This window comes from Hydra viridissima, unplaced genomic scaffold, assembly GCF_058129835.1.
Source record: "Hydra viridissima isolate aposymbiotic clone 2 unplaced genomic scaffold, HvirCarnegie_v1 scaffold_11, whole genome shotgun sequence".
In the NCBI taxonomy this organism is placed as follows: domain Eukaryota; kingdom Metazoa; phylum Cnidaria; class Hydrozoa; order Anthoathecata; family Hydridae; genus Hydra; species Hydra viridissima.
The window spans coordinates 11,459,731-11,475,300 of NW_028324310.1; the positions used below are offsets into that span (position 1 = coordinate 11,459,731).

Sequence of the window (15,570 nt, forward strand, 5' to 3'; positions counted from 1 at the left end):
AATAATTAAAATGTTGATTCATAAAAAAATGGTTAAATAATGTTCAAAGCTGCCCCACTCTACCCTAAAAAATATCCTTAACCTTTTAAAATTGTTTGCGGAAGGAACCTCATTTTATTCAATACGGCATCTGGAGCCAATATTTTTCAAAGAACTTTTTCTTATTGAAATAAAGCGTATGTCAAGGCTCTAAGACTAGTAAGCTGATCAAAGCCGCACAAAAAATAAAACATATTTTAGCAACAATTAAAATTAATGAACATTTTAAAATAAATTTTGTTTAACTAAACGATTCTTTAATGATGGTTATTGAATATATATTTACAAATGTTACATTAAAATGAATTAGTAGATAATATTAACTAAATGACAGAAAAAAATCACTTTGAAAAACTTACAAAATACTTTAGTATGTATTTTCCATTCTTTACTAAACCCAGAGCAGCAATTTTAGCTGATAAGACAGTAAATGGCGAAAGAAAGTATTCAATCGTGACATTATAAGCATATTTTCTATAAAAGATAAAATGAAATGGAATACTATACTAGAGGCTTTTTGAAGTTGTATAATAAAAAATACTTAAAGTACAGAAGTATAAGCAACATCACACAAATCATTCAAGGTAACATTAATAAGCAGTGGCATATGTTTTACATATCTCTATGTTTTGTTAATATTTATTTAATTTTATTGTTTGGTTTTGCTTCATCTAACTCTTAATTTTTATTCATATTTCATCTTTTATTATTTATGTTTGATTTTTTTAAAACCATGGGAAAAAAAAAGTTAAATATTTAGAACCTACCGCAAACACTTGGTGTGAAGAAAAAAAGAAAGTTTAGCTGTGAACCTTCTTTAATATAAATAGTTTATAATTATATTTGGACAATATTTCATTAACTATATGCCTTAATTTTACAAACATCATTAAAAATTTTGTGTTTAGAAAAAGCCAATTCTTTTTTGACTTTGAAATATTTAGAGTTTAATCATGCCAACTCTTTTGATTCTTTGGTAAATAAAATAAAGTGGTGATTACATGTTAATAAAAATTGCTAAAAAATTAAATAGATAAGGAAAAAATCCATTCAAATAACGAAAGGAAAGATCAAAGATACTCAGTTTCGGACGTCATAAAAAAGGAGAGGACTTAGAAGCTTCGAAGACTTGTTATCTTTTTATAATGCAGACTATAATGCAACTTATATTGATTTTTCCCAAAATTATCCAAAATGAGACTAAAAAAAAGCTGACACAATACTTCCACATTCCTGGCTTTTGGGTAGAACAATTTTGTTTTTAATTAATATCAATGTAATTGATTTAAAACAGCGAAACTTTTGTCTACGTTTTATATTTAAAAACCTACTGCAATCTTTCTTTGTATTTTTTCATGCTGTGCTGATTAAAGAAAGTTTATTATCAAAGAACAGTTTATTATATTGCTAAAAAAAATTTTTTAAATAGTAATAAACATTTGGATTGAAATAATATATCCAGAACGGTAACCATAATGATTAAAATACGCCTTTTATTTATAATTGTTAATTTCAAACAGCAATAACTGTTTCTGCGTAAATAATGAAAACATCAAAATAAAATTGAAGGTTAAAGCTGGTATGAAAAATATTAAAACTATGCCCCATATACTCCTTATATACTTCTTTACTTTCTATTACCTTACATTTGAAAATTCAGTCCGGTATTACTAGAATAATCTGTTTTGTTTATACACATAGTTAATTTGTTTTTTGGTTTCCTTTATTTTGGTTTAAGTTGTTTTTTTAGAAATATTCCACGTGAAAAACTCTATTTTGTTGAAGGCTGCAAAAAACTTAGTCTGAAAAAACCAAACATTGTTTTTCTTTCGACATTTACTCTTCTTCAAAACTACAAGATCTACATAAAATTTATTTAATAAACGTATAATACATCAATGACAAATAGTATTTCTTATGTTCATCACAAAAAAATACATACCCATTAAATAATTCTTTACTTTAATTTAAACCTAAATGGGTTTTGCAATATGGCAAACTTTCATCTATATCTAATAAATAGAAATCAATACAGTACAGAATTTAAAAAGTCTTTTTATAGTATATGACAGTCTTACACAAGGAAGTGTTATCCAACTAATACAAAACGTTTAAGAAACGCTCGTAGAACGTTAGAAACGGTTGGGTACGTTCTAAGAACGTTTCTAATGTTCTTCGAACGTACTCGAACGTTTTGTGTTAGCTGGGTATATGCTCTATACACAAGCTTTCTTGAAAAATAAAATTTTATACTTACCATTGCAGTTTTGACCATCAGGTCCCAATATCCAACATTCATTACAACATTTATAACTACCTTCTGTATTGAAATGTCTGCTTTTTTTCGATGAACACGCATTAGATCCATCAGCACATTCATTGATATCTAATTAAAATCATATAACAATCAATCTAAATTCTAAAGAGTACGTACTAAAAACTGTTTTTTCTTTCGAGTCAAGTGTCATTCAGCAACTTTAAATAGTAGAAAACAATAAAACTTATCCATCTAGCATAAAGTGGGGTTCCTTGAATCGATAAACATTTCTGTAAAGAAAGATAAAATTTTTGACCAGAAATAGGGTTTTTGCCTTGACACAAGTTACTTATTAAAATGTAGCCCTTTTGGCAGATACAAATGGCTACCATCCCACCCAACATGAGACGACTTTAAGACGTATGTAACTTATCTTTAACTCGACTAGACATCTGCAACAAGTTAAAGACGAGTTTAAGACGGCTTTTCCACACCTCATTGAGACGTCTTCCGACAACCAGTTTAAGACGTCCGCAAGACATCTTAACAAGACGTCTTACAGAATAACCAGTTTAAGTTGTCTGCAAGACATCTTAACAAGACGCCTAATAAAATAACCAGTTTAAGACGTCCATAAGACATCTGAACAAGACGTCTGTCGGAACAACCAGTTTAAGAACTCCGTAAGACATCTGAACAAGACGTCTGTTGCAACAACCAGTTTATGACTTCTTTTGGAATAACCAGTTTAAGATGTTTTTCAGAATAACCAGTTTAAGACGTCTTTAACTTATCTTAACAAGAAATCTGTCAGAATAACCAGTTTAAGACGTCCGTAAGACATCTTAACGAGACGTCTGTCGGAACAACCAGTTGAAGACGTCTTTAATCATGGACGTTTCCCACCCAACAACAAGTCTTCTTAAAGGCAAATTTAAGACGACTTGAAATTGGTATTAAAGATGTCTTAAACTGGTCCCAAATGAAACACTGTAAATCGTCTTATTTAAAACGTCTTAAAGTTTTCATATTTAACACCTATTAACAACGGCTTAAAAAGACGTGTGTAATATATATATATATATATATATATATATATATATATATATATATATATATATATATATATATATATATATATATATATATATATTATATGTTCAACAACAGAAATATATACAGTTATGGTTCAATAACTTAAACATAAAATGAATACAAGAACGCAAAAATTAAAACCACTTCAGCTCTGAGAATAACAATTAAAACTACTTCAACTCTGAGAATAACAATTGTCTTTAATGCAAATAAATGTTCTTTGAATAATAATGGTGCATTTAAAATACAAACAAAAATAAACTTACCAGTTTTGATTGGACTTAACAAATTTGAAGATATTGGTCGATCTAGCATTCCGCTTGGCAAATTTACGCCAATATTCAGATGGTCAGAGATAAGTATCTCCAATAAAAGTCCTTCTATATAGTAACTTTGATTTGCATTTAAAATAACCATTTCAGAAGTTTGTGAGGTAGATCTAGGGAAGATAATAGATAGTTGAAACAAGGGAATACTTTGAGATGATAAATGCTAATAACTCATTAAAGCTCCAGTTGATATTTAAAAAATGCTTGACTTATTTTTTGAGCAGTAAATACTTATTACTGTCGTGAATAACGTCTTCAAGATGTAATTAGCGTGAGTGAAGGTGTTAATGTTTGTAGTTGCTAATGTGTGTAGGTGTTAATATATGTAATTGTTAATGCATTAAATGTGTGAAAATGACGCGTTTGTAAAAATGTATAAAAGGAGAGTGTATTTTGTAAAATGTATTGGTTCGCAGTCAGATGTAACATATATTATCAAGTTTGAAAAGAAAAAGTGACTCTTTAGTGTCTCAGGGAAAGTCTAAATAATTCCCTACACTATTTGGTGGCGACAACTGCCAGGACGAACGAAACCTACAAGTTAGCGAAGAATGGACTAAGAGCGAACTTACCAGAGAGAAATCAACATAATAAGAATAAACATTAAAAACATAAAACGCAACACGATTCGACAAATCAAGCATAATCTTGGCGCTATACAAAATAACAAATTTATTGGGAAGATTTGAAATGGCAAAAGATGAGTTGACTAAAAAAATGCTTGACGACGACGAAAACATCAATTCGGTAGAAGAATGGCTTTCGAAACCGGTAATGGAAGTAGAAGCAGCGATTGAAATTAAAAACAAAATGGTGGACAATTGGGATTCGATAAACAAAAACGAGTGCATCAGAAAATTCGAGTATGAAAAATAAATCATGGAACAGCAGTTAACGGTTCAAAAAAAAGAACAAGCTTAATTGAGAAAACTTCAAACCAAAGAAGAGTGATATCTAAAGAAACTAAAAATGAAAGAAGCATTGCGCAAATCTCTTGGAAACGAAAACGAAACTACTCAACAATCCGTCAAGCTTCAAAAATACACAATCACAAAATTTAATGGCGATTATAAAGACTCGTTACGATTTTGGAATCTAGTCACGGTAGAAGTCGACAACTCAAACATTCCATGGGAGCGGTGCTTAATACAAGTACAACAATTCACCCAAAAGTGATTGCAAAAGTAAACGGTGAAAAAGCAAGGATAATGTTGGATACGGGTGCTGAAAGTTCCTATATATGTACGATCTTGATAATGAAACTAAAGCTGAAACCTACACAAAAGGAATATAAAAAAATTGAACAGCTCTATCCCAGCTAGAACACATACTTTTGGCCGACGTCGGACTAACGTCGGAAGCGTTGGACAATTTTATTAACTTCGCGCTGACGTTGAACCAACGTCGGGCCAACGTCGAAATACGACCATTTTTAAATGCATACAGTGTGAACCGGGTTTAGCGCTAAAAAAGTTTTCGTTCATTTTTAAAAGCTGTTGTAGCGCAACTTTTTATTAGAGTATTTTACTGCTTTGAATTTCACGATTTTATAATAATTTCGTAGTAATTGAGTATTGAGTAATTTCGAATTTAATATCAAATCATGAAAATAAATAAATACAAGCATGCTAATTTTTATATCTATTAAGATGCAGTTTTTAATTTTTCTTTAAAACAAGAGTTTATTTAATTAAATTATAATGTTTATAATGTCATAATGTATAATTATAATGTTTATAATGTTTATAATGTCATTATATATAATTTATAATGTTTATAATGTTTTTAGTTTATAATGACATCATAAACTAAAGTTAAATAAACTCTTGTTTTACTCCTGTATGTACTGCATGCATTAATAATGTATGTACTGTACATACACATAAATTAATCGTAACATGCATTAGTTTTAAAAATCATGTAGTTTGTATCAATAACATTATGTCATAATGTTATTGATACAAACTGTAGGATTTTTAAAACTGATGTATGATACAATCAACTGCAATTTAGTTAATTGTATCATCCCTCAGTTTTATCTAGTTAATTTGCTTTTGACTTGCTCAAATACAATACATTCAATGAAGTTTCACATTTTTTAGAATCAATGGTTTCAAATTCTCTTTTTTCTTTTATTATACAGCCTACACGCATAACCACTCATTCTGAAACGGTAATTGATATTTTTTTAAATTTTTATTCTTCTGATATAATCTCACGCAATCTTACAGCTTCAATATCTGATCATCTTGCTCAGTTTATAATAATGCCGCATTCTAAAACGCAAACTTCACCTGAACCTATTTTTAGGAGGTGCTTTAAAAACTTTAAAAAAGCTGAGTTTATCCAAGATATTTCAAATGTTGAATGGGATGACTTTATAAAAGAAGAAAATGATGTCAATTATTCCCTTAAAAAATTAATCGAAATTTTTGATTGTATTTTGAACAAACATGCCCCTTACAAAAAATTGACAAAAGATCAAGTAACTAGTGATAATAAACCTTGGATAACGAAAGGCATTCTCAAGTGAATTACAATTAAAAATAAAATTCATAAAAAATATTTAAAATCAAAAGACTGTAGAAAGAAAAATTTACTTTTTGTAAAATTTAAACAATATCGTAATAGTATAAGCAATCTTATAAAGTTTAGCAAAAAGGAATATTACACAAACTTTTTCAGTCACAATATCAATAATATAAAAAACACGTGGAAAGGTATAAAAGAGTTGATAAATGTAAAGCCAAATAAAAGTTACTCCCCAACAAGCATACTGATCAACAACAAATGCGAAACTAATCCTAAAGCTATCTCTAACCATTCTAACAATTTCTTTACTACGATTGCTTCAAAATTATCCAATGGAATTCCGAAGTCTAAATTCAACTTTCAAAAGTATCTAACCAATCCTAATAGCAATTCTTTTTATGTGAAACCAATAACTGAAGAGGAAACCCTCGACTATATAAATTCCACTATCATTGAAGGTAAGAGTGTTGGACCGAACAGCCTTCCAACAAAACATTTTAAACTGGTATCAAAAAATCTATGCAAACCACTAAGTATCATCTTAAATAATTCATTTTGCAAAGGAATATTCCCTGATGTCTTCAAGGTGGCCCAAGTTATTCCAGTCCACAAAAAAGGATCAACGGTTGACTGCACCAACTATCGTCCGATCTCTCTTCTTTCTAATTTAAGCAAAATTTTTGAAAAAGTTATGCATAATAAATTATACGACTTCCTAAACCAAAATCAATGTTTATATAAACACCAGTTTGGTTTTCGTAAAAAGCATTCTACAGCTCACGCTCTTATCGAAATTACAGAAAGTATAAGAGTTGCTCTTGATAATGGAAACTTTGCCTGTGGGGTTTTCATTGATTTACAAAAAGCTTTTGACACCGTAGACCATGGCATTCTCCTATCAAAGCTTAACTATTATGGTGTACGCGGCATCCCGTTGCAATGGTTTAAATCATACCTTTCCAATCGTCAACAGTTTGTTACTTTAAATGGCAACTTCTCAGACATCAAAAGCGTTTGCATTGGTATTTCTCAGGGATCCATATTAGATCCTCTTCTCTTTATTATTTACATCAATGATCTTAATCTTTCTATCAAACATTCAAACACGTATCATTTTGCTGATGATACAAATCTTCAATTAACGACAAACTCCCTCAAAAAACTAAATAAATATATTAATGAGGATATGGCCAGTCTTGTTCAATGGCTAAGAGCAAACAAAATCTCATTGAATACTAAAAAAACAGAAATAGTAATATTTAAGACGCAGTATACTAACTTTTCTAAAAAAACTAACAAGAATCTTCCAAAATACTTGAACTTTAGAATAAGTGGCCAAAAGCTGCCTTTGTCTAGTTACATAACTTATCTTGGTGCTGTGATAGATGAGAAACTTTCATTTAAAACACATATAAATAACCTTACTCTCAAATTAAACCGTGCCAACGGCATGTTAGCAAAAATTCGACACTACGTTAATTTTGAAACATTACTACCCTTTAAAAAATATAGCGTTGATTCGATGTTGATTTGGTGTTTCTTTTCAACATTGATTTCATATTGATTTACTGTCCAAAATGTTAGCCACTTATCAACGTTGATATGTTGTATAAAACAAACGTTGATTAAACGTTGCTTATCAACGTTAAATCAACAATTATCGATTTAGTTGTTTTGCTAATAATTTACTTAATAATATGGTCTCTTGCTATATATATATATATATAGCCTAAATTATATTTAATAACTTACTGTTGGAAATAGGATGATGGCAAAAAATTTGGGGAAATTTAAACAAACTGTTGATAGGACATCGATTAATTCAAAACAAACTTAGAAGAATTATGAAAAAGAATAAGCATTGCGTGATCAAAGAGCTTGTTTTTGACATATTTTCAAAATATTAAATATTTACAAAATTTTACTGTTACGGTCCATTCTAGAACTTTCTAGATACAACAGAACATTCGAGAATCTTCCATAGAACCCTCTAGATATATAATAACGTTCCAGAATGTTCTGTATCTTTCTAGGAACTTTCTATTTTACTATAAATATTGTGATATTATTGTATTATATTGGTCTTACTGAATCAAAAATAAAAGCTTTACTGAAATCGAACTTTTCTTTGGATCTGTTAAGAAACATAACAGATTTTTGGCGACGAAGATCTCTCTATTTTCTAAAAACTACTCATGGAAGAAAAACACGGTGCTACTCTGGTAGCGATATTGGCAGAAATGCAGAAGCTGCAAGAAGCTAGTCAACGACAACTAGCCGAACAACAGCGACAAATCAAAGAGCAACAAGACGCCATTGTCAAACTGCTTGAAGCCAATGAATCAAAGGTCACTCAAGATTTTGCTGCTTTTGATTCAACAGCTGAATTATGGGTCGACTATCAGGAAAGATTCGAAACATTCGCTAAAGCTCGGGGTATAACAAGAAATAACAAAGCTGCTTATTTTCTCAGTTGTCAAACTCCAGTTATCTACAAACAGTTGTGCAATCTTGCAAGCCAACAAGAGACTCCTTTGACAGTCAACCATCTTTCGTATGATCAAATTGCTCAATTCATGAAAGAACAATACAATCCAACCATATTTCTTGTTCGTGAAAGATTCAAATTTTGGTCAAGCATTGGTCGAAATCAAGGTGAATCTATTCCACAACTGGTTGCTCGAATTCGACAATTGGCTGCAACATGCGACTTTGCTAACATCACAAATCCACTGGATGAAGCTCTTCGAACACATTTTATCTGCTCTATTAAAAATGAAGCAGTGCTCAAAGCTCTTTTCAAGTGCAAAAATGAAGATCTAACTTTCGCTAAGGCGGTAGAAATAGCAACCGAAACCGAGGAGGCCGCCAAGGTAGCCAAGGAAACTGCCGTTGGTCCCTCAAAGTCTCCGATGTCTCTCCCAATCAATAAGTTGGGGCAACATAAATCGGAATCCAAATCCTCAGCTCCTCGACAAAACAAATCTCAGACTGAGTCAACCGCTTGTAGAAGTTGTGGCAAATCGACCCATGAACGCAAAAATTGCCGTTTCAAGGACGCCGAATGTAATTTTTGTGGTAAAAATGGTCACATTGAAGCAGTTTGTTTCAAGAAAAAAGCTGAATCCCGAAAGACGGTCAAGCCTATATTCATTTATGGACAGACTAAAGCACTTCGCCAAGTCAACCAAATCAATGTTGATGATGAAATTACACAAAATCTCCAAATCAATGGGCATTCGATAAGATTCGAACTCGATACCGGAGCTCCCGCCAATTTCATCACCCATACTTTATGGCAAAGTTTGGGTAAACCACATCTTCAATCGTCGGATTTACAATTCGAGTCAGCAAGCAAACATCAACTTCCGATACTAGGGAAAGTTGAATTATCAGTTAAAGCTCCAACAACCTGTTGCAAGATCTGGTTCCACGTAACTTCTGTTCCTGGACTAAATCTTATTGGCCGATCGGGTATTCGACTACTTGATCTTTCAGTTGATGAAAAGATTAAGAAATCATCCAAGAGTGCTGTTGCTAAGGTCTTTGAGCATCTCAAACCTGACACAGATCTCCAACAAAGGTGCAGAATTCTATGTTCTGAGTTTCCAGACCTGTTTAAACCAGAATTGGGTTGTTTGAAAGACTTTGAACTTGAAATAAAATTCAAGCCTGACTACAAGCCTATCTTCTGCCGTCCAAGACCTGTACCTTTCGCTATTCAAGAAGATCTGGTTGACGCTTACGAAGCTGGTATCAAGCATGGTGTTTGGAAACGTACTCAATTCAACGACGAAGGTACACCTGTGGTTCCTATTCAAAAGACCGCGCTTCCGGGACAAACAAAACGAAAGATTCGAATTTGTGGCGACTATTCAGTCTCCATTAATACTCAGCTAGAACCTCATCGCTACCCAATGCCGTTGCCAGAAGGCCTGTTGCGTAAACTGCGTGGCGGTTATGGATACACAAAAATTGACCTGGCTGACGCTTATAATCAAATTCGTTTGGGTCCAATTTCTCAGAGACGACTGGCTCTCAGTACACATACTGGTGTACTTCTTCAGCTACGTCTTCCATTTGGAATCACTTCAGCACCGGGGTACTTTCAAGAGACAATGGATAAATTAACAAGTGATCTACCTGGTGTAGCTGTCTATCTCGATGATATTCTCGTCAGTGGCAACAACGCAGCCGATCACATTTCCAACTTGCGTGGTCTTCTACAACGACTAAGCAAAAACGGACTACGCTGTCGTCTAGAAAAATGTATTTTCGCTAGTCCTTCGATCGAATATCTTGGTCATATAATATCTTCGGAAGGTATTGCTAAAGGTAACAAAGTTGATGCTGTTTTGGCTATGCCAGTTCCTAAGGACGTTAATACGCTGCGATCTTTTCTTGGTCAAGTACAGTTTTACGGCAAATTTCTTCCTCCAAATTTGTCTATGACATTAGACCCGCTCTATCGTCTAATTAAGAAAGATGTGCCATGGCAGTGGACATCCGAACAACAGTCAGCTTTTGAAGCTGTGAAACAGTTGTTATCATCTGATTCAGTTCTTACTCACTTCGATCCTTCCAAACCGTTAGGAATGGCAACAGACGCTTCAGAAGTTGGTATTGGTGCCATATTGTTTCATCGATTAGCAGATGGCTCTGAACGTCCAATTGCAAATGTATCGAAGATTTTGACTGATTGTCAACGTCGCTACAGTCAAATTCACAAAGAAGCATTGGCAATAATTTTTGGCTTAAAAAAGTTTCATCAATTTCTTTTTGGTCGTCGTTTTACCATCGTCACTGATCATAAACCACTACTGGCTCTATTTGGTCCAACAAAGGCTACTCCAGCTATGGCAGCAAATAGACTGGCTCGATGGGCTTTAATTCTTAGCCAATACAATTATGAAATCGAGTTTCGTAAGACAGCTGAACACGGCAACGCTGACGCGCTCAGTCGATTACCGGTTGACCATGATCGCATTTTCGATGGGGAGGAAAGTAGTGAAGAAAATTTAATGATTTGTGCGGTGAAAACCGTTAGTCGTCAAATCAATATGCATGATCCGAATATCTTGGTCCGCGAGTCGAGCAAAGATCCTGTCATCGCTGCAGTTATTCGCAATGTTCGAGATGGTTGGGTCGAATCCGACAATAATGACGAGATACGGGAATTCCAAAAACTTTCCGAAGCTCTCTCAGTTTCAGGCAAATGCTTGTTCTATGGTCCACGTGTTGTCGTCCCCAAAACTCTTCAAGATCAAGTCTTGAAGATACTGCACCTAGGTCATTTCGGCATTCAACGAATGAAACAACTCGCACGATCTGCCGTATATTGGCCAGGCATTGATTCAGCTATCACTAATCTAGCACACCAGTGTACTACCTGTGCGGAAAATCAGAACCTTCCATCAAAACCAGCAGTCCATCCATGGATGCTACCAGAACGCCCTTGGAGTCGTCTACATCTTGATCATGCAATCAATTTCATGGGTACTAATTGGCTTATCATGATTGATGCTCTATCTAAATATCCATGTATTCATCCTACGTCTTCTATTAGTGCCAAATCTACCATTGATCTACTGGAAGAAGATTTTGCACACTTCGGTTATCCACATGCTCTAGTTACCGATAACTATTCCTCATTCACTTCTCAGGAATTTCTAGAATGGTGTAATAGTCGAGGTATTGTCCTGCTCAAAGGTGCTCCATATCACCCCGCCACAAATGGTGCTGCCGAACGACTAGTTCAAACTTTCAAAAAAGCCATGAAGAAATCAAACCTACCTCCTAAGAATGCTCTTCAGGAATTTCTCATGGTCTACCGCCGAACTCCTTTAGCAAATGGATCGTCCCCTAGCGTATTACTCAATGGCAGACAAATTCGGGCGCAAATCGATCTGCTTTTGCCATGTTCATTTACAACAATCAAAGCAATCTATGGACTCTTCCAAAGTTGTAAAATATTCAGTGGGAGACTTGGTTTATGCCAGATATTTTAGCTCAAGTAATGATTACAACTCAAAATGGATTACGGCTATTGTCACTGAAGTATGCGGTCCTCGATCTGTCATAGTGAAGACAGAGCCTGATGGTCTAGTCTGGCATCGTCATATTGAACAACTCAGGCATCGCTACAACTCCGGGGAGGTGGAGGAGTCAATAATAGTACAGCCCGATTTGTTGTCGTGTGAGCCGACTGGTCAAGATAAAAAACAAGTCAAAACAAGACGATCTAGTAGATGCCTATCAAAGAATAATCAAAACGCTTGCTCTCCGTAAAACCAAGCTGGCGAGGAGATGTTACGGTCCATTCTAGAACTTTCTAGATACAACAGAACATTCGAGAATCTTCCATAGAACCCTCTAGATATATAATAACGTTCCAGAATGTTCTGTATCTTTCTAGGAACTTTCTATTTTACTATAAATATTAAGTTTGTGATATTATTGTATTGTATTGGTATTACTGAATCAAAAATAAAAGCTTTACTGAAATCGAACTTTTCTTTGGATCTGTTAAGAAACATAACATTTACTTTTCAATTTTTGATTAAAAAATGGAAAATTTTTCTTGTTTTTTCTTAACAAAAAGATGATTCAGCATTTGCTCGAAGGTTCAGCATTTGCAACGTGGTTCTTCTTTAAAACTTTTCGGTTTTGCCGTGTTCCAGATTGTCTTAGGAATTCTGAAATTCCCGAATGGCATTCGGTAACTTTTGCATCATGATGCTGCCTTATAATCGCATCTAAAATCAAATTACAGAAATTATTGCAAATTATCACATAAGCAAATGACTGACTGGGATAAACAAATCTATTAAGTAGAAGACGAGTTATTGAGACGATTTTTTAGGAATTAGTGAAAGTGCTATAGTTATGCTGGTGTTAAAATTGTATGGAGGCCTAAAATTACCTGTACCTCTTCCTCCTTTTTTTTATATTGGGGCGGAACAAACTTTAACTAAAAAAAATCAATAAAACTTTTCTTACCCACTATCAATTGATAAAGTGTGTATGTTTTAAAATTTGTTTTAAACAAACCACCAGAGACATTAAAACAGGCCCCAGCTTCCTCAGTCATCAACAGCTTTCCAATAGCAAAGGCTGATTTATATGCAGAACAACCTCCACTTCGGCTAAGGACATTCAACTAGTAATTAAAAGAAAAAACAGAAACGGTTGAAGTTTAAATAAGAAATATCAGCAAAATATTCAAATTACAAGATTGTCCAATATTTGTTTCAGTGCATACCCAGCAAGCACACAATATTGAAACAACGTTGAAATAACGTTGATCAACGTCGATCAACGTTATTTTAACGTTGTTTCAACATTGTGTGCTTGCTGGGTATTAATTGAGCTGTAACCAACCAAATATCTACTCACCACTCTACCCTTGAAAACATTGTTAGCCTTCACCTTTTCTTCAAGTAAATCAACATCAGATTTTGTTAGGCACCTTTCAAAAATGGCATCTGATGACACAGGGCTAGGAGTATTTAATAATGTTGTGGCTTGCTGCTGCAGTAACTTATCAATCTACAAAAGGTAAGAAAATTTATTCCACATGTTAAATAATATTCTTCATATAGATTACTTCAACCCTTTATTAGTACTTTCTTTGCATCTGGGTTGATAAAGGACCTAAATTAGCCAATAAAATCAGATTTTGATTAACTGCTGACATTGGTACTGGCCGCTTGCAGCCCTTTCAGAAGTAAATTAGTTTAAAAGATAATAATAAGATAACTAACAACAGCTGTAATTCTAAGCATTAAAACAACAACAACAGTAATTGTACCTTTTTATCTATCTTTGCCATCCAATTTAAGACAACTTTTTGAAATTCTCAAAGTATAACGTAAATTTTTTTTAGAAAAAGAAACCTTCATTCGTTTATCAATATAAAATAAATAAATTAGCAAATATATATGGAACGCCATTTAACACATAAAAAAAAAAAGAAAAAAAAAAGAAAAGCTATACTTTCTTAAACAGTTGTTTACCATGACTAGACAACTGTTTTTGTCTCCTATCCTCTTCTTCTGACTGTAAGGTTTTAGCACCATTTTCTATCTAGGTACATATATATATATATATATATATATATATATATATATATATATATATATATATATATATATATATATATATATATATATATATATAAAGCTTTTTGTTACAGTAACATTTATAACAAAATATTATCTTCAGCTTTGATTTATGGAAATGAAAATAAAACAACTATTTTAAAAACAGTATATAAACAGGATAGACATTTGCTTATATTTGTATCAAAAGCAATATTTACACTTTTTGTACCAATTCACTTGATGACAATTTCAGTTTGCTTGTAACTTCATTGTTTGCTTTCGAGAAGTCAATGGTATTTTCAACTACTGGAAAGTTAGTTGCCTCTTTGCTTAAACATGGAGTTGATATTGGTTTCAGAATTTCTATAATTTATTAAGGAAATGAATGTTTATTTTATCACAATATTGTTTTTAATTTTAATGAAAATAGTTAACCTGATATTTTTGGAATCAAGTTCATTCTACTTTGGTTATCAGAACTCATTAAATGATGTCTTTTAAATTCTTTTAGTTCCTTGTCACTAACTTCCACATCATCATCACTATCACAAAATGCCATTGTCATCTTTCTCCTTTAATATATATTTTTAAATAAACTTTTATTGCATGCTATGGATAATTTATAATTTTACAGGACTAGACAAGAAAGTGAAAACTTTTCTTTTTTTAGAAAAACATATTTTAGGGAGCTTTACTTCTGCTTTGTTCTTCTCTTCTCTTCTGTGTCAGTTTCAATGTTTGAAGTGTCTGCTGCCTTTTCCAAGTGTGTTCGAGCTTCTTCATAGAAATCTATACACAGATATACTCTCAACATACAGTACACAATATTAAGGTCTAGCTCAATTATTTTACCTGGTGGTAATAGTTAATTCCAACCTGTGGTGTATAAAACCCTAGCAGGATATATCTGCCAATCAGAGGTTGGTGCCTGCAAACTAGTGACAGCCTTTCGAATTGCAGAGGAACTTTTAAATGGGGGCCAGAAGCATTTCCCATCATTTTTCATCCAACCTTTGGCTATCACTTCCACTTCTTTAATATTTCCGTTTGTAAATTCAACAATGGCAAACGACATTTCAATAGTCTTCTATTTGATGCTATTTGATTCCAAACAAAGTTATATAAGAAAAAAGTTATGCAAAATATACAATAAGAAACACTACACAAAAGACTAGCTACAACAATTTCATTAAGAACTTTATATCTTCAGATAGCA

General features: G+C 32.9%; 2 protein-coding genes across 4 annotated transcripts in view; one reads left to right on the forward strand and one right to left on the reverse strand.

The window, feature by feature from the left end:
* Nucleotides 1–15,570, forward strand: part of LOC145191037 (uncharacterized) — a 258,530-nt gene that overhangs the window by 6,254 nt on the left and 236,706 nt on the right. The gene's annotated exons all lie outside the window — the stretch shown is intronic.
* LOC149882179 (uncharacterized) lies at nucleotides 12,747–15,563 on the reverse strand. Of its 3 annotated transcripts, XM_090067045.1 has the most exons (9): nucleotides 15,231–15,563; nucleotides 15,050–15,143; nucleotides 14,790–14,926; nucleotides 14,584–14,717; nucleotides 14,268–14,337; nucleotides 14,063–14,109; nucleotides 13,648–13,800; nucleotides 13,252–13,411; nucleotides 12,747–13,007 (listed from the first exon to the last, which is right to left on the reverse strand). In XM_090067045.1, exons 1-9 carry the CDS (start codon nucleotides 15,427–15,429, stop codon nucleotides 12,859–12,861), a joined length of 1,143 nt encoding a protein of 380 aa, XP_089923171.1. In that variant the 5' UTR covers nucleotides 15,430–15,563; the 3' UTR covers nucleotides 12,747–12,858. The 3 variants fall into 3 exon arrangements, 2 of the variants coding, with proteins under 2 accessions (XP_089923171.1, XP_089923172.1); XM_090067046.1 differs by lacking the exons at nucleotides 12,747–13,007; nucleotides 13,252–13,411 and having other exon boundaries at nucleotides 13,657–13,800; nucleotides 14,248–14,337; XR_016445079.1 differs by lacking the exons at nucleotides 12,747–13,007; nucleotides 13,252–13,411 and having other exon boundaries at nucleotides 13,700–13,800; nucleotides 14,063–14,147.